General features: G+C 50.0%; 1 protein-coding gene across 2 annotated transcripts in view; it reads right to left on the bottom strand.

The window, feature by feature from the left end:
* PTGES3 (prostaglandin E synthase 3) overlaps window positions 1-17,997 on the bottom strand; it is a 263,118-nt gene that overhangs the window by 54,644 nt on the left and 190,477 nt on the right. For both annotated transcript variants that reach the window (XM_069653533.1, XM_069653534.1), the window contains exon 5: window positions 11,844-11,933. In XM_069653533.1, coding sequence (XP_069509634.1) covers window positions 11,844-11,933 — 90 coding nt within the window. The remainder of the gene's footprint in view (window positions 1-11,843; window positions 11,934-17,997) is intronic.

The raw sequence follows: 17,997 nt of genomic DNA, 5'->3' as shown, positions 1-17,997 counted from the left end.
TCGAGGGGTAAGCAACGATTACAGAGCTTGTGCTTATCTTTCCAAGTATATTTGCCCCTGCAGCGTTGGCAAAACTTAAATGGTGTCCTCTCCATAGCTGAGGCAATAATAGCTGGCGATAACAACCCCAAGGGAAAGAAAAGGGAGAAAGAAAGACATTCTCAAAGAGAAGAGACAAAGTTCTAACCCCCACTCTCCCTACTGTAAGTTGGCCGTCGAGGCCAGGCCACGTGTTCGGCAGCGCCGAAGGATCTCCTCCGCTCTTCCTCTCCGTCGAAAATCAGTTCGGAGGAGAAACAGCTTCACAGCTAACGTCGAGGGGGAGGGATCGTTATCAGTATATTAGGTTATGACAAAAGGACCGAGGTCCGTGGTAAGTATAGCAATGTCTCTCTAGGAGCTCCGCGAAAGGCGACCAGAAACTGGGCGGAAAAAACAATCTGAGGGACCTCGATGCGTGAGGGATTGTGGGTACAACGCACGTCACTATAGGGATAGTGTTACAGACACGCCTTGTCGACGTCCCCTTTTCGACTACGAAAAACAAAATGCAATACTCCGCAGTGACCACTGGATGTCGGACCTATGCACAGCATGTGATTCTAAGCAGATTAACAAACATCAGAAAGTACAATATGAGTAGGAGAGCAGTCAATGGGATTGATGCTATTGCACCAGATGACAAAGCGTTTCCATTTATTGGAGTAGCAATGTGGGGGGATGGTGGAGAGGGGAGGGGGTTGCAGGAGCGTTAACACATTTCCCTGACCATGTTATCCAGAGACTGTTCCCCCATGATCTGTTCTGAGGGTACCTGAGGTGTAATCTGGGCATTGAGTTCTCCAGAGTTGCTAACAAGTCGACCTCTGGGAAGCCTCAATCTGCAAAAACGTTGGAGACTAAGTCTTCGTGTAGTCGCCATTGTTCGGGAGAATTTTCAAGAATGTGCTAATTTCCCTTACCTTTTGAGACCCGCAGCAACTTTGCTGGATTTCTAGGATTTGATTTTTTACCTGTGTTCTTTGGTTATGGAGTTGTAAGACAACTCCATAGGCATATTTTCTGTGCGTCACACACCACCTTCAGTGCAGTGACACAGGGCTGTCTTTCAGACTTCCCCATGTTTAAATACCTTCTCTGGGACGGACTGCTGTCTCCCAGAGCATGTAAAGTTAAATTGACTACTAGTCTTCAAATTTACGGACCCAGCACACACTATCTTCCTATAGAGTGCTGGATGGGTTGCCTAGCTTCCCCTGAGTCAAAACACTCATGTAATAGTCAAATGTTATCCTTTCCTACTTTAAATGGCTGGTGGCAGTGGTTTAGATCAAACTACCATGATTTTTCCTGACCGCGAACGGTAGCTAAAAATCGGGTCAGCCATGTTTTTCAAGATGGCGCCCAAGACCCATCTGTAAAAACAGTCTCCAGTCGACTTTTTTCGCCATTTCTTTTAGGAAAGGTTCTTCTTGTGTTTGTCTCTGCGCGCCAAACCAGGTTTGCTGCCTTTGTTCGTTGGCCTTTGGCGGGCTTCACTGCTGAAGCCCTCCTCTAGCGCCAGGGTGTCTGGGGGGGACAGGATGTGAGTGAGGTGCCCGAAACTCCCTATGCTTAGTCTCATAGGAGACCTGAATGCACTCTAGTGTGATTGGTCGGCTGGCTGTCCGGCAAGGACAGCCACCCTGCTGTGTAAGTGTCAGTCAGGCTGGAATGAATGGGGGAAAAACTGTTTAAAAGCAGGTCTCTGAGACTTGGAAAGCAGAGTCGACCACTGGAACGAAAGAACTGAAGATGAGCTGAAGGATGAGGACTGTTGCAACTCCTGGACGACCGGTGAAGCCCTGTTGCAGGTCCAAATTGCCTGAAACTCCATTGACAGAAGCCCTTCAAGGTTAACTTCTTCCCTTGAGTCTGGTGGGAACAACTAATTTGTAAGCCGCCTTTGTGTAACTTCTGCTGCTGCTCACTCAACTCTTGAGATAAGTCTGGCTGCTCAGCCACTGCTACCACATAACTGTGTAGAACAGGCTTGTACCAAAGGTGAAATTGTACCGACACTTTGTCTTAATTGCATGTAGTGTTCCCAAAGGGGACTACATGTGATTCTGCCTAACAGCCATTCGTACTCCAAGGGCAGTGGGAAGTCTCAGCTGAGCACGTCTGCCAGAAGATTGAGTTCCCTGGAACATGGAGACAGTAGGAACATCTTGTGTTCAAGAGCCCACTTCCAAATGTTTTGGGACAGTTTGGATCGCCCTGGAGAGGTAGTGCCCCCTTGCTTGTTCAGGTAGTACATGGCCGTGGTGCTGTCTGTGAGGACCAGTACTGCCTTTCCCTACAATTGTCTGAAAAGCCTTCAGAGCCTTGAACACCACCAACCGCTCCAACGGATTTATGTGGTTGGATGCAACCGCTGGGGACCAAACACTGCGCTGTCTGCAGAAGGAGGCGAGTACCCCCACCCCGTGAGAGATGCATCCGTCTTGAGAGTTGCTTCTACATCGGGGGTGGTTTCCCCTTCTAGAGGTTTTCCCTCGACTAACACTGCAGAGAGAACGAGGGCTGCCGAGACAACCACTAGATCGTCCCATTGTCCGCTGGCCTTGACACCACTGGCTGTTGAGCCACTCTTGCATGGGGCACATGCGCAAACGTGCATGAGGGTCTAAATAAATGCAGGATGCCATCATCCGTAACAGTCGCATGGCCTTGCGTACCGTCACCTCTCGACTGGCTACATACTGAGGGATATGAAACAGCATGTTTTGAACCCTCTTGCTGGAGGGGAAGACAAGGCAGTCTTCTGTCCGAATTAGTGCCCCCAGAAACTGCTGGACTTGGCTGGTGTTTAGGCTGGACTTCGCGTTTATAGAGAATCCCAGACTGGAGAGTAGGGCTTTAGTCCTTTGGGTGTTTGACATGCATGTTCCCTAGGAATCCCCTTTTATGAGCCAGTCGTTGAGGTAAGGATATACTGGGATGGATTGCCTGCGCTGGTGAGCCACTGCAACTGTCAGCACGTTTGTAAACACTCTTGGTGCTGAGGCCATGCCGAAGGGTAGCTCCTTGAACTGAGTGTTCGTTTTCTATCATGAACCTTAGGTATTTCCTGTGTGCTGGCAAAATTGAAATATGAAAGTATGCATCTTTCATGTCCAATGTTGCCATGTAATCCCCTTGCGTTAGCAGAGGGTTTACTTCTTGCAGCGTTATCATTTGAAACTTTTGTCAAAACTGGGCGCAAGTCTAGCACAGGGCGCATGGGGACATCCTTTTTGGGTACAATAAGTACACTGAATAAATACCCTTGTGTACCTGTAGAATGGGGACCTCGATAGCGCCCTTCTTCTGCAGGATCTCAACCTCAGCAGGTTCTTGAGGTGTTCCGGTGTTAAGCGTCTGGACTTTGGTGGTCTGAATCGAGGCGGCCAGCTGAACTCTATGCAATAACCGAGGGGGGTGGGGGGTGGACCCGTCTTGACTACCCACTGGTCTGTGGTAATCCCCTCCCGACCGGGGAGGCATGGGACCCGTCCTTTCCCACAGCGATGTCCTCTAGGCGGATACTGAGTTGAGGCAGCAGACCCTTGTCCCAAGTACCATGTGTTACCCATTCCATATTGGTTATGTGGGGAACGTGAATAGGACTGCCTGTGAAAGGAGCGGCGAGAACCTCCACCTCGCTGCTGAAAGGGCCTTCGAGTGATCTGATTTAAAGATTTCAAAGTCTCATGTTATTTCTTGGCAGTTTCCAGAGCCTCATCTACAGCTTTGCCAAACAGGTTAGACTCATCCACCAGTTTGTTGATGAGACGCTTGTGTCTCCAGTTTGAACCCTGAGTTTTTTTTAACTAGGCGTACCGTTTCAAAAGGGTACCCTGGGCCAGAGTCCTCCCCGTCGTCTCTGCAGCATCTAGGGCGTTTGAGAATATTATGATTTACTGGTCTACCCCCTCACATATTTGTGAGCAGACATGAACGTACTGGCTCGGGCCCTCCTGAAGCAGGTTCCAATGCACATTGCATAGCTGGCCAACAGCGTGGTATTGTTGGCGATCCTGGTGGAATACGCTGCCGCAGTAGTGACACGCTTTCCCAGGGCATACAGTTTTTTGCAGTCTTTGTCCAGCGGTGCCTCACCCGCGGTCAAGGGTACCCCTGCGATCTTGTCGTAGAGAACACGAGAGAATCTGGGGTGGCATGTCCCCCAAATATAGAGGGTCTGTAGGGGAGGGCGAAAATGTTTCTTCCCCCGTGGGTTCACAGCCCTGGTCTGTGAAGGTGTCAGTAAGGACGGTGCGATGTGCCTCAGTTGAGTAAAGGGATAGCCTGGCTGGCAGGTGGCTTCTCCTTTAGAATATCCTCCATGAAGTCCTGCACCGCTTCCTGTGTGGCTATTCGGAAATATTCAGCTTTTTTTTTTCAGAATGGCATTGAATGCCATCTGGTCATCTACGGGAGATGCCAGACGCAGAGGTTGGGAGGCGGGATGATCCATGCATATTGTGTCAGGATCCGGGGTATGGGTAGGTGACAACCATGGTGGGTTATCCACCGGTGGCTCATCCATCCCCCCCAATCTCGGGCCTGGTCAGTGGGATCCGCAAAGGGATCATTCGCTTGTAAATGGGGGTCATGAGGAACCTCTTCCTGATCCGTCAGGTCAAAGACCTCATGAAGTGGGCAGGAGGTATTCTGGAATGTACATACTGTGGGGTAAAGGTCTTCACTATGCTTCATGGGCGTGGTAAACTTTTCTGAGAAGTCCACAAACTTAGCAAGCTTATTCATACACCCTACACATTTTTCCCTGGTGCATAAAAAGGAACCAGGGGGGTGCAAAGGGGGATAGGGCTCCTCCTGGGTAATCTAACTGCCTAGAATGCCAAGATTTCTCTAAAAGAGTCTTAGATAAAGGCTGGGGGCTTTCAGATAGTCTCCCTGCCTCTCCCGGCGTGTGGATGTGTCTTTCGACCGGTCTTTGGGCTGGTTGGCCGCCGAAACAATCATAGCAAAACACAGATGCTTGGCGTCCCTGGGAGGGGTTTTGGCTGTTCAAGCGGCTTCGCCGTAGATAGACTATGCCGGCATGGCAATTGAGCTTTTGCAGGGAGGGCTGCCGACCGCGCGGATCGGCGGGTGCCGTCAAAGAGCTCGGCGTACCCGTTGGCGCCTTAGACCGTCCCGATGAATCTGTCGAGGCGGTTGCGTGCTTGCCTCCGAGTAGGGGGTCTGTACCCGTCGCCAGGATGTACACTCCCCATAGGAGAACTATTGTCCTGCCTGCCGGGGCCAGACGGTTCGGAGCTCGATCGATCTGCTGAACCGTCAATGGCATCTGTATCGGAGCCACGGTCTTCGCTCCCCTCTGCGCCTGAGGTGGCGGGGGGCGGGGGGGGGTGTGGACTACACTCAGCCTGCATCATGGCATAGGCTGCCCACCGTTTAACTCGACGCTCCTTGATCGTCTTAGGACGCAAGAGCTAACAAGACCGACAGGACGTTTCGTGGTGATCAAGGGAGAAACTTATTGCACCTCTGCTCTGTGTCCTTCCAGGGGTACTTGCCTTTACAAGAAGGGCAACAATTAAATGGTGTCCTGCCCATAGCTCAGGTTTATAGCAACGGCAAAACCAATGGGCAAAGACAGGGGAGAAGGAAATACATTCTTGAAAGAAATGGAAAACCGCCCGGCCCCACTCAACTGTATAGGCCGGCCAGAAGGCCCGGCTATGCTATCGACAGCGTCAACCGGAGCACCAGCCATCAAAATCTGCGATCGTCTTCCGCCGTCTTAGGCGATGGCAGAGAAATAATCGAAGGGGACGCTAGCTGGGTGGAAAAAAACAATTGAGGGACCTCCGCGCGTGATGCATTTTGGGTACACTACACGTTAGGGATAGGGTTACAGGCAAGCCCATGTCGACATCCCCTTTCGATCCTCGAAGGACCAGATACAAAACTGTGTGGTTACCACTAGATGTCAGACTATATGCACAGCATTTGAATCTAAGCAGATTCACAAGCATCAGAAATACGATTATGGTGAGTAATGTATCCCTTCTGAGGCTTGTGTAATCTGCTTAGTTCATATGCTATTTATAGATTAGCAAGCAGTGTTAGAAGGTGGTGGGTTGTGTGAAGGTCCAGCAGCAAATAGAGGTTTTAGAACCGCTTGTCCCACCTGGCTATCTGCTTTAAAATGTGTGTCAATGCAGTAGTGCTGAGTGAAAGTGTGTACTGAGCTCCATGTAGCTGCTTTGCAGATGGTGTCCAGCATGATGTTTGCGATAAAAGCCAAAGTAGCTCCTGTACCACTTGTAGAGTGAGCTCTTGGTGTGAAAGGCAGTGTTTTGCTTGATAGAGCAACATCTGTATGCATCTGACGATCCATCTGGAGATGGCATTTTTTTTATGTGGTCTCCTTCTCTGCCTGGTGCTACAGAGACAAGCAGTTGGTCTGTTTTCCTGAGTGGTCTGGTCTTGTTTACATAGTAAAGGACCCCCCTCCTTACATCTAGTGTATGGAGTTTCTTCAATGCTGAACTTGTTGGGTTAGGTGAAAACCTACGATGTGTTCTCAATACCAATTTGACCTTGTGAATAAAGAATGGGTCTTGCACACTGGCAATTCTTGAAGTTCACCGACTCTTCTTATTGAGGTTATAGCCACCACAAAAAGCAGTCTTATGTGAGGTGATTAGGACGTGACTTATGCATAGTCTCAAAGGGGATGTCCCATGAGCTTTGCAAGTACTACATTGAGATCCCAGCCTGGTGGTGGGTTTGAAAGAGGAGTATGGAGTCTTTTCACTCCCTCCATAAATGCCTTAATGACGGAAACTTTCCACCAAGATACTTTGCGGGAAGTTGGGTATGCTGATAAAGCCGCCGGGTGAGCCTTTATAGAGTTAAAGACTAACCCCGAGTCTAGCAAGAGGAGCAAGTAATGAAGAATGTGGGATGGAGTACATTCTATGGGGTTAGTTTAGACTTGCACCAAATTACAAATATCCTGGGCTAGTCGAAGTAACAGTGTCTGGTGTTTGGTTTAAGTGCCTTCTTGAGGCTATTCATACACCTTTGTGGCAAACGAACATGTCCAAACTATGACCTCAGGAGCCAAGTTGCAAAGTTTGTTGACTCAGCTTGAGGGTGTAATGTTGTTCCCCCGTGCTGGGATAGCAATTTGGTCTGGCACAGTAGCTTTATGGGATCGCACATAGCCAGTTGGCGCAGATTTGGATACCTGGGTTGTCTCGCCCACATGGAACAACTAGGATAAGCATCATCTGTTTTCTGTGAATCTTGTTCACTACCCTGTTCATTACTGGAGTTGGGGGGAAAAGAGTAAGCAAATTTCTCTGACCAACTCATCCATAGGGCGTTCCCCTTGTAAGTCTGGTTGGGGAACATTGGTGCGGAGTCTGGGCATTGCTTGTTTTCTCTTGTAGCACACAAGTCTAGCGTGGGGTAACCTCACTAAGAAAATGTGATCTACGAAGCTCGTGTCCAAGCCGCCACTCGTGATCTTCTGGTAGTGGATCTCTGCTTAGCGAGTCTGCTAGTGTGTTCAGTTACACTGGAACATGTGAAGCCAGGAACATCCCCCGTTGAGTGCCCATTTCCATATTTTCTGTGCTATCTTCCGCAGATTTGAAGAATGTGTGCCCCCCTGCTTATTGATATAGAACATTGCAGTGGTGCTGTCCGTGAGCATTTGTACTGCCTGATTTGTCAGCTGTGCTTCGAAGACTTGGAGCGCTTTGAATACTGCTAGAAGTTCCAGCAGGTTGATATGGTTCTGTTATGCGAGTCCATGTGCTGTGAGATGGTGATGTACCCCCCCTCCCCCACATCCACCTAGAGTGTGATGCGTCCGTTGTAACTATTGCTTGCACTGCCGAATCGTGGAAGGGTTTTCCCTTTAGCAGATTCTCCTTTGTACACCAGCGAAGGGCTTGTACTAGTGTTTGGCGAAACGACCACTAGATCGTCCCACTGACCGCTTGTCCGAGACCACTGTTTCGCCAACCACTCCTGCATCGGGCACATGCGCAATTGTGCGTGTGGGACCAGGTAAATGCAAGATGCTGTCATGCCGAGCAAACACATAGCTTTGCGTACGCTTATCTGATGACCTGCTTGATACTGAGGTATTTGCAGCAATACGTTTTGGATTCTTTCCTTTGATGGAAAGACTAGGCCTTCAGTCTTTATAACAATTCCTAGGAACTGTTTTGTGCTGCCTGGTACAAGGCTTGACTTTTTTCTCCTTTATTGACAAACTCAATTGGAAAAGAAGGCTTATTGTTTGAGTATTATGCCTGCAAACTCACTGATCAGTCGGGGTACACTGGGATTGCTTCCCTGCGCAGGTGCGATGCCATCACTGCCAGTACCTTGGTGAATACCCTTGGAGCAGACGCTAATCCAAAGGGTAGCACCTTGAATTGGTAGTGCTGGTTTGCTACCTTGAAACGCAAGAATTTTCGGTGTGCTGGGAACATTGAAATATGAAAATAGGCATCTTTCATATCCAAGATTGCCATGTAGTCCCCAGCTTTAACTGTGGGATTACTTCCTGTAGTGTTGTCATTCAGCATTCTTTTTTGTGGCTTGACATAGGTGTTTGCAGGGCGCATATCTAATACTGGGCGCAAGGAAGTAGGTTGAATCGTACCCTTATTCGCTGTAATAATTTCGATGGCGTCCTTTAGCAGCAGCGTTGTGACCTCTTCTAGAAGGATGCGCTGCTCCTCTTTTGTGGTGGATCTTTGACGCGGGGGATGGTTGGTGGGTCGCTGCAGTAATTTCGGGCAATAACCATCCGCCACGGTCGATAGCACCCACTTGTCCGAGGAGATTCCCTCCCATACGTGGGTGAAGTGTTATACGCCCTCCTACTGGAGAGGCATGGGGGAGGGGACCTGAAGCGTGTGGTCATTGCTTTGGAGGTGTTGCTCCACCTCTAGAAGTGGAGGACCTCCCCCAGCCGCAAGATCCAACGCTGGCCCCTTTGGAAGCCTTGAGAGGCTTGTCCCTGATTGAAACCCCAGTATGAGCCCTAATTTCGGTTGTATCCGGAACCCCCATGCAAACTTTGTCCCCTGAAGCGACGAAAATTGTTACCGCCTCTTTCGTCTTATGGTTCGTTAGTGAGCTGGCCCAAAGACTAGTGTGATACTCTTCCTTATCACTCTTTAAGGCATCCTCAAGCACTTTGCCGAATAGGGCATTAGGTTTGATGGGCATATTGAGGAGCGTTGCCTGCGTTTCCAATGTAAAACTTGATTGGCATAGCCATGCATGGCATTTTATGAGTATCCCTTCAGCGATGATTCTACAAGCATCATCTGCCGCATCCAAGTTATTTTTTTGGATGCAGTTTGACACCGCCTTTCACTCCCTACTGCGAGAGACAGTTGGGACTTTAGAGGTTCTGTTGGGGCTGTGGCCGTTAAAGTTGCAATCTCCTCCCACTTGTGGCAGTTGTAACTTGCCACCAAGAGGGTATTGTTGGCAATTCTGGTTTGAAAAGCCGCTGAGGTGGCCACTTTTCTCCCAAGAGAGTAAATCTTCTTGCTCCCTTTATCGGGGGTGCTTCTGATGAAGCTAGAGGTGTTCCCGCCCTTTTCCTTGTTTTGGTAACCACCAGTGAATCTGTTTTCATTGCCCCCCCTGATGTAAAGGGGGTCTGTGGGCACAGGGTGCAACATCTACTCAATACGTGGGTTTACCACCAGCGTTTGATTTGGAGTTTCTAGAGAGGGTTGAATTCTTCTCTGTTTTGACTGTAGAACGGGTATGCATTGGGTTACAGCCCTTTTGTTCCCCAATATGTCCTCTACTAAATCCTTGTCCAATTGCGTTTCCTGAGTTTGAATTTGGAAATGCTCTGGTGCTTTCAAGAGCATATCATTAAATTGAAGTTGGTTGTACACCGGTGAGTCTGCCACCGGCGGGTCTACGTGATCAGGAGACGGTAAGATGTAAACGTCTTCATTCTCATCATAGTAACGATCTACCTCCCCTAGAGTATCTTGCTCTTTAGAGTCTGTATTGGGATCATAGAGATCCAATTGTTTTGGGTCTTGCTGAGGGGTAACTTGAAGGGTGTCTGGACGTGCCCTCTTTGCTGGAGTTGTGAAGACGTGGCGCCACTAGTTGGTGGCATGTTTTGCATGCTTTAAATTGCCTGTGGATTTTTTTTAAAAAAAACTGCCATAAAGGACATGCGTCACACACCTCCAAATGTCCTCAGCAGACTATTGTTTGGAACTTGGTATAGTTACAGGAGTGGGAGGTAATTGTGGAGCAGGCTGCCCTTTGTGTTTCATAGCTGCAGCTCTAGTAACCTCCCTTTGGCAAACAGTCTCTTTCTCCTTATGTGATGCACTGACTTTCTCCCTATGGGAATGGTGACTCTCCGAAGTGTGCTTTTTCGAAGTTCTCCCTTTAAGGAGTGTCCCCGGGCCATGTGTTTGCACCAGATGGGACATTTTCGAAGTCTGCGTGTTTTTGTTGCCGTTTGACGTTAATGAGGATTGTCGAATTTCGGCAGACAGGAGAGCTGGAGCCGCGTCTTCTGACGCTCTTGTTTTCGGCTGCTGTATGGGACACTGTCTGCGCCGCCTTTCTCTAGTGACTTTGGGGGCCTATCGTAAGGCGAACGTGATCTTGAGTGCCCAGAGGACAGAGCTAGTGGACCTACCCCTCGACACCTTGTGCGGTCGTGTAGACTGTCATAGTCTACTTCCAGTCTTGGGGTATGTGCTTTGTGTGGGATGACTTGTGTGTGCTAATGCCGCTGGGTGTCGTCCTCTTAACAGCACCGGCAGCCTGTCTGATGGGGAGGGGTGTTAGCACGTGGGTATCTGAAGGTTCCCCATCGCCTTTGTCGTCCAAAAAGACGCTGATGCTGCCATCTCTGGATTCACCCTCCATGTCCATGGCGGTCTCGGCCTGCATGGCAAGGTGGGCCGAAGGTGTTTTTCGGTCCTTTAGGGTCATGGATTTGAAAAGCTGACGAGCTCTACAGTGGACCTCGTCGTGATCCCTTGGAAGACAGATTGCACACCCGGTGCTTGTCCTTCCAGGGACATTTCTTGTTGCAATTGGGCCAAAATTTAAAGGGAGTATTTTCCATGACTAGTTGGGAAAGCAGCTAGACGAAAATAAATGGAAAAAGGGGAAACATGCACTCTTCGTAGCGCAAGATAAGTCCACCCCCCACCATTCCAAGGCCACAGGAGTGCCATCAAGGAAAATTCTGCGTTCAACAGCGTTTTCCTTGAAACCGTTGCAGATGTTAGTCGATAATTGGTAATATAAAAGACAGAAAGAGTATCTAGCTCTAATTTCGTTGTTAATAAATGGCGTTAGCCAAAAAGGAACTCCTCGATTAGTGTCCGACTATGATAGCGGAAAATAATCTGAGGGACCGACGCGTGAAGGACCACGGGTACAGTGAACGTCACACAATTACTTGCACGCACCGTCGACCCCCCCCTTCGAGTTTCGAAAACTTTAATACTCTGCGGCTTCCACTAGTCATCGGCCTATGCATAGCATGTGATCCAAGCAGATACCACAGGCCTCAGAAAAGTGCTTTACAAATAAACAATTACAACATGCAGCGGACAGGATGTGCAGGAGTTCAAATGTTTTGAAAAGTAGTGTCACCTAAACACTACATGGCAGAGTACCTAATGGATGGGATGTAAATATGGACATTGGAGTAACAAATAGTACTCACAATTGGGGCAGAGAACACATAGTAGTCAAATGAATTAATTGCAAACACTTTTACCAGATGCTTATGTAGAGGGAAAACGTACCTCAGAAAAGCGATCGAAATTGGACAGGTCTTCTTCTGAATCATCCTCCCAGTCCTTCCAGTTGTTGAAGTCAACACTAAGCCAATTGAGCTGCGTAAATAAAAATGTGCATTAATTGCTTTAAGAGATGTACTATACAACTTTGTTCCAAAATAGTGAAGCCCTTAAGGGGCACTTTTGTACCTTATTGAAAGGAAGAATTGGTCATGATTTAATTGTGGCGAATGTGCATTTCAAAAACGCTGACGAATGCACAACTCACTCCCAGGTGAAGTCACATCAACATTGTAAAAAATCTCCTACAGCTTATATGTAGAGCATTAGCAAGACTGTTCATGAAAAACTCAAATCCCCAGAATGTCCCAGAGTTGGGTCCAGGTTCCCTACCCCCCCTGCAAGGCTCAAGCTAAGAGGTCCTACTGCGTTCGGCCTTCCACCTATATTGTGAGGGAGATTTTTCAATACCCTTCTGGTAAGGGGTTCGACAATGGAAAAGCAGGGTCCCAATCAAACAGACCAAATGTAAGGGTAGCTTTTGGCAGAGAAGTTGGGCTTAACTCAATGGAAGAGAGAACATAAGTGGAGAGTTACAGTCAGTCCAAACAGAATACATTACTTCAGTCATGCTCAGGACCCAAAATGTACCCCACTTCTAGTACACAGTAATAATTAACCCCATGTACACAGTGAAGCACCTAGTGGCGCCAACACTTCCAAACAATACCCCAAGGCGCCACCAATTAGAATACATTTAAGACTCATAATACAGGACCTACATGGCCTCGGCCTCAATGCATTTAGAAAATTGGTGGCTGTGGATTCCAAGATGGTTGCCGACATACAAGGACGTGGTTCTTGTCCTCAGTCTGGGCCCACAAAAGCAGGCCTTCAGGCTGTCAAAGGAAATAGCACCCGCAAGAGATTAAGAAACTTTGAGCAGCCGACAAGCTGGGAGCGGACGAATGCTGACTGAGTAGAACAAGTTACTTATCCCTGGTAATGGTCTTTCGACTGGATGTTCCTCCAACATATGCCTCATCTTTGACATGTAATGTCCAGCTTCAGCAATTTTTTTCAGCAGAGGGCACCCTGCATCGATGGCTTTGAGTCAATGTCCCTCGAAGGCCTCCGTTGAGGGCAACGTCAGAGTATATATGTAGAACGCGCAGCGCCAGTTGGCCTCAGTTCTGTTTTTCCCTCCTCATGTAACCCAGATGCCTATAAATAAGGGCATGATAGTAGTCAGCCTTGGTGGAACAGAAGCTGTAATAGCATGGGAAATTCTACGGAGGGGTAGGTTGGGAGGGTGATGAGGAATACGTTGGAGGAACATCCAGTCGAAAGAAAGTTACCAGAGGTAAATATCTTGTTCTTCGAATGTATTGTGTCCTCCAACTTATTCCTCATCTTTGAAAGACTCCCAAAGAAGTATTCATGATAGGAGGAGGGTGTCTAATTTACATATATTAAGGATTTTCCAGGGCAGAATAAAGTACTGCCTTTCCAAAGGCAACGTCTTGAGAATGGGAAGCATCCAGAGAATAATGCTTTGTAAGGAACAATTTACTTACCTGTAACTGTTCTCCAGCATGGGTCTGGCATGGATTCACATGCTCATGAATATTCCCCGTCGCCAGGCTGGGAGTCCTCGGTAAAGAAAAAATCAGTTTGTTTCATTTCTGAACTGTCTTTCTCCTAACAACCAATCACTGAGCTCTGGGTCATACTGCCCCTAGCCAATGACTACCCTCAACCAGCCATCTTCAGATTTGGTAACATGTAAAGTGGCAGTAGGACCAAGCCGCAGAGGGTTATGCGGGAGGGTTTGCATGCAAATCCATGCAAGACCCATGCTGGAGAACAGTTACAGGTAAAGTAACTTATCTTCTCCAGCATGGGGTCTGGCATGGGTTCACATGCTCATGAATAAAGAATACATAGCAGTACACATTCACAACCACGGGGGTGGCAAGGCTCAACCTAAGCATCTCCTACCTCCTCACCAGGCTCACCTTCAAGCGAACAGGTTGCGCAGCACTGCTTGGCCGAATCTGGACTCTCTGGAATCCCGGTCGATGCAGTAGAACTTTGTGAAGGTGTGCGTCGATCTCCACGTAGCAGCCCTGCAGATGTCCAGCAGGGGCACATCAGACAGGAATGCCGTTGTAGCAACAATCGCTCTGTTCGAGTGGGCTCTCGGACAGGCAGACATCGGTCGGTTTGCCAACCGGTGACAGTGGGTGATACAACCGGAGAGCCACCTGGAAATGGAAGCCTTGGACAGGGCCTTCCCATGGTTCACAGGACCAAAGTTCACAAAGAGCTGAGAGGTTTTCCGGAAACTCTTCGTGCGGGCCACAAACCTTCAGCGCTCTAGCCACATCTAGGGAGTGCAAAGTCCTTTCAGCCGATGACGGAGTTGAAAAAAAAAAAAAAAACAGGTAACACTAAGGGCTTGTTTAGATGAAAGTGGGACAGCACCTTGGGCATGAAGGAGGGATGACTCCGCAGCACCACCCTAGACTCGTGGAAAGTCAGGTGGTTTACAGGAGAGGGCCTGGATCTCCCCCACTCGTGCAGAGGCGATGGCCACGAGAAAAGCTGTTTTCCATAAGAAAAACTGAGTGATGCAGAGTGCAGAGGCTCGAACTGAGGTCCCACGAGCCTAGTAAGCACTACATTGAGTTCCCACGCCGGGACCGGAGCCTTCACAGGTGGGAATGATCAGAATAGTCCCTTGACAAATTCCTTGACCAATCAGTGTGACCACATGGATGGTCATCTTGGGGATCTCTGGTGTAGTGGGAGATCGCGGCCAGATGAACCTTAGAGGCATGGGCCAGCCCCGATTTGGCCAACGACAGCAAATATTGAAGCACCTGAGGGGCCTTGACCCTCAGAAGGTCGATCATCTGAGAACAGCACCAAGCAGCAAATCTCTTCCACTTGAGCCCTTAGCATTTCAAAGTAGACCATGCTCTAGCCTTGGCGAGAATTTCCTTGCAGTCTGCCGGGCGATCGTAGCCACCGAATTCTAGTGCTGCAGGAGCCAGGCCTTCAAGTTCAGAGACCCTGGATCGTGGTGAAGAATGGCGCCTCCTTCCCTGGCGAGAAGATCCGCAACCACTGGCAGCTTGACTGGTGGCGCCGCCGACATGCTGAGAAGGTCCGGGTACCAGATCTGCCTCAGCCACCCTGGTGCAACGAGGATCGTCCGGCACTGACACTGCTCGAGTAGATTGATGACTCGAAGTAACAACTGCAACTGAGGGAATGCATACAGAAAGAGGCCTTCCCAAAGTAATGAGAATGCATCCCCCCCATGCTCCCCTGCTGGCAAACCTACGTCACTTAAGTGTTCATCGCCGTTGCAAACAAGTCGATCTGGGGATTGCCCCATTTGCGGAATAGGTTCTCTACTAGGTCCTGCCGAAGCTCCCACTCGTGGCACGAACGAAGTTTCCTGCTCAGAAAGTCGCAACCGTGTTCTCGACTCCTGCCAGATGAAACGGGATGAGGAACATCTCCTGAGGTATGGCCCAATGCCATAAGTCCTGCGCTTCTTTGGAGAGTGCCAGAGACCTGGTGCCCCACTTGCTTCTGATGTAAAACATTGTGGTGATATAGTCTGAAGAAACGCACCACCTTGCCCTTGAGGGACCGCAGGAATGATTTAAGAGCCCAAAACACTGACCATAGCTCCAGAATGTTGATGTGCAACGTCTTTTCCCCCTGCAGCCACAGGCCTCTGGCATGAAGACTTCCGGTGTGGGCTCCCCACCCTTCCAGGGAAGCGTCCATCGTTAGTCTCCTGATGTGGTGCGACCTGGAAATCTGCACCTCCGGTCAGAGGAGAGCGCATGCCCCACCACCTTATCGGCCAACTGAACCCCTCGTCGAGGGCAATCTTATCCTGGAAGGTTTCGGACACCTGAATCCAACAGGTGTCAAGGAACAACTGCAGTGGTCGCATGAGATAAATGCATGACATGCCGAGCAGAGACTTGATGGCCGCCACTCTCTCCTCTGATGGAGACGCCAGGCATGACACTTGAGCCGGGATCCCAGGAACAGCGCATCCTGCGATGGAGTCAAGCAGGACTTTGCATAATTCAAAGGGAACCCCAGATCCATCAGTAGGCGGACGGTCCACGCCGTGTGATCGACAGCAATGCTCCTTGAGCTGGCACGGATGAGCCAGTCGTCCAAATAAGGGTAGACGTGTATCCCTTGCAGTCGCAGATGTGCCGCCACCGGCGCCAGGCACTTGAAGACTCTTGGCACCAACTTCAATCCGAAGGGAAGGGCCTTGAGTTGGTAATGCTTCCCCTGAACGACGAAGCACAGAAACTTGCAGTGTCCCTTGTGAATTGGGATGTGGAAGTATGCATCCTCCAGGTTCAACAACAACAAGTCTCCCTATTCTAGCTGTCCGAGCACGTGTTGAAGAGTGACCATTCATAACTTCTAGGACTTGATATATTTAGTCGTCGGAGGTCGAGAATGGGCCTGCAGCCCCCGGTTTTCCTTCTCACAAGGAAGTATCTTGAGTACACTCTGCAGCCGATTTGGGACGATCTCCATCGCCCCTTTCTTTAGCATGACCCGAACCTACAGCAGCAGCTGAGGGACGTGGTTTTCCTGACGGGCCACCAGTGGTATTTGGGGACACTTCTGTTGACACTCCAGGGTGTGTCCGTGGGCGAGAGCGTCCAGCACCCAACTGTCGGTGGAGATGGTCTACCACACGCTGATGAAGTTCACAAGCTAGCCCCCCTTACTGGGGTGCACGGGTAGGGGCCCTACGTCACGGCTGGTTAATTCTTCCTTGGACATCGACAACCCACCTAGGGTACCTGGCAACGACAAAATCCTCCAAAAGCCTTAGTCTCCTGGGAACAGGGAGACTTGCCCCCTGAGGATCGAAAGGGCAGCTGTAGCGTGTCCAGGGCACGTGCCGTCTCCCTGTCCGCATTGATGGCTTGTAGAGACTCCTCTACAGCCTTCCCGAAAAGATTGTCCCCGTCAAAGGGCATGTCCAAAACCCTCGTCTGGACATCCTGTCTAAAGTTGGTGGCCTTAAGCCAGCCACGACGAAGGCAAACTCTGTTGCTCATCTGGCAGAACCCTGCGTCGGCAATGTCCGTGGCCACCGTGATGGCATGGTCCGACACCACCTTGCCTTCTTGCACAACCTCTTATTGTCGGGGAAGAAGTCCAGAAGGGGAGCTAACTTGAACCATAGCTCCCGGTCGTAGCGCGCTACGATAGCGAGTGTGTTGGCGGCCTTGATGGTTGTCGCTGCAGAGTAGATAACACGTTGTGCCATAGCATCTAACTTCTTCCCCTCCCTCTCCGGAGGGGGTGGACGCTGTCGAGGATGAAGCGCCCAACAACTTGGCTGCTGCAGAGACCACAGAGTCCGGTGGCGGTTGGTCCAGCAAGCACTTGGCCGCAGAATCCTGCACCCTGTACTACTTCTCTAGGCGGTCCCTCTTAGACGGGCCGTAGAAGGGTTCTTCATGAGAGTCAGGCCTTCGTCCCAAATGTCATCCAAGAGTGGGACTGAAAGGATTATCTTTCTCTTCGCCTCGCAAGTATAAGCCGCCCTTCTCTGGCGCAAGCTGGAAGAGCTCTGAATCTCTGGAGATCATTGCATGATACAAGCCTATCTCGTCCAGCGGGGAGGATCTGGGCGGCAGCGACGGAGTTCACCCATCCCCCGTCATCATCTGTGCCCGTCATCGTGTCAGGATCCATCTCATCCCTCAGGGGGCGATAGGTGGCAGTGAAGAGGGGATGGGGACAGTGAAGGGTGTATGGGGGGCAGTGGGTGCCTCTTCCTCTTCTTGGCTGTGGGTTCCCGCGCAGCCAGAGGATCAGCCGTCACCGGGGCCGTCGGCGTTAACAGGCATCCTCTGTATCTCAGATACCAGGGTATGCAGCGTAGAGAGAATGTCCACATAGCGGTCTATAGGGGGCTGCTGAGGCGAGAGCAGAATAGGAAGCTGGGGCGCAGGAAGAGAGCCAAGGCCTTGTCATCCTGAGGCCCTCCATCGCCTTCGACAGTATCTTCGTCGTCGGCACCCTCATCATAGGGCGTGACCCCGGCATTTCCCTAGTCGCCTTCGTCGTCCTGGATGGACCGAAGGTA

This window comes from Ambystoma mexicanum, chromosome 3q (genome assembly GCF_040938575.1).
Source record: "Ambystoma mexicanum isolate Mex_15411 chromosome 3q, UKY_AmexF1_1, whole genome shotgun sequence".
NCBI classification, from domain to species: domain Eukaryota; kingdom Metazoa; phylum Chordata; class Amphibia; order Caudata; family Ambystomatidae; genus Ambystoma; species Ambystoma mexicanum.
This window is presented reverse-complemented; position numbering and strand designations above follow the sequence as displayed.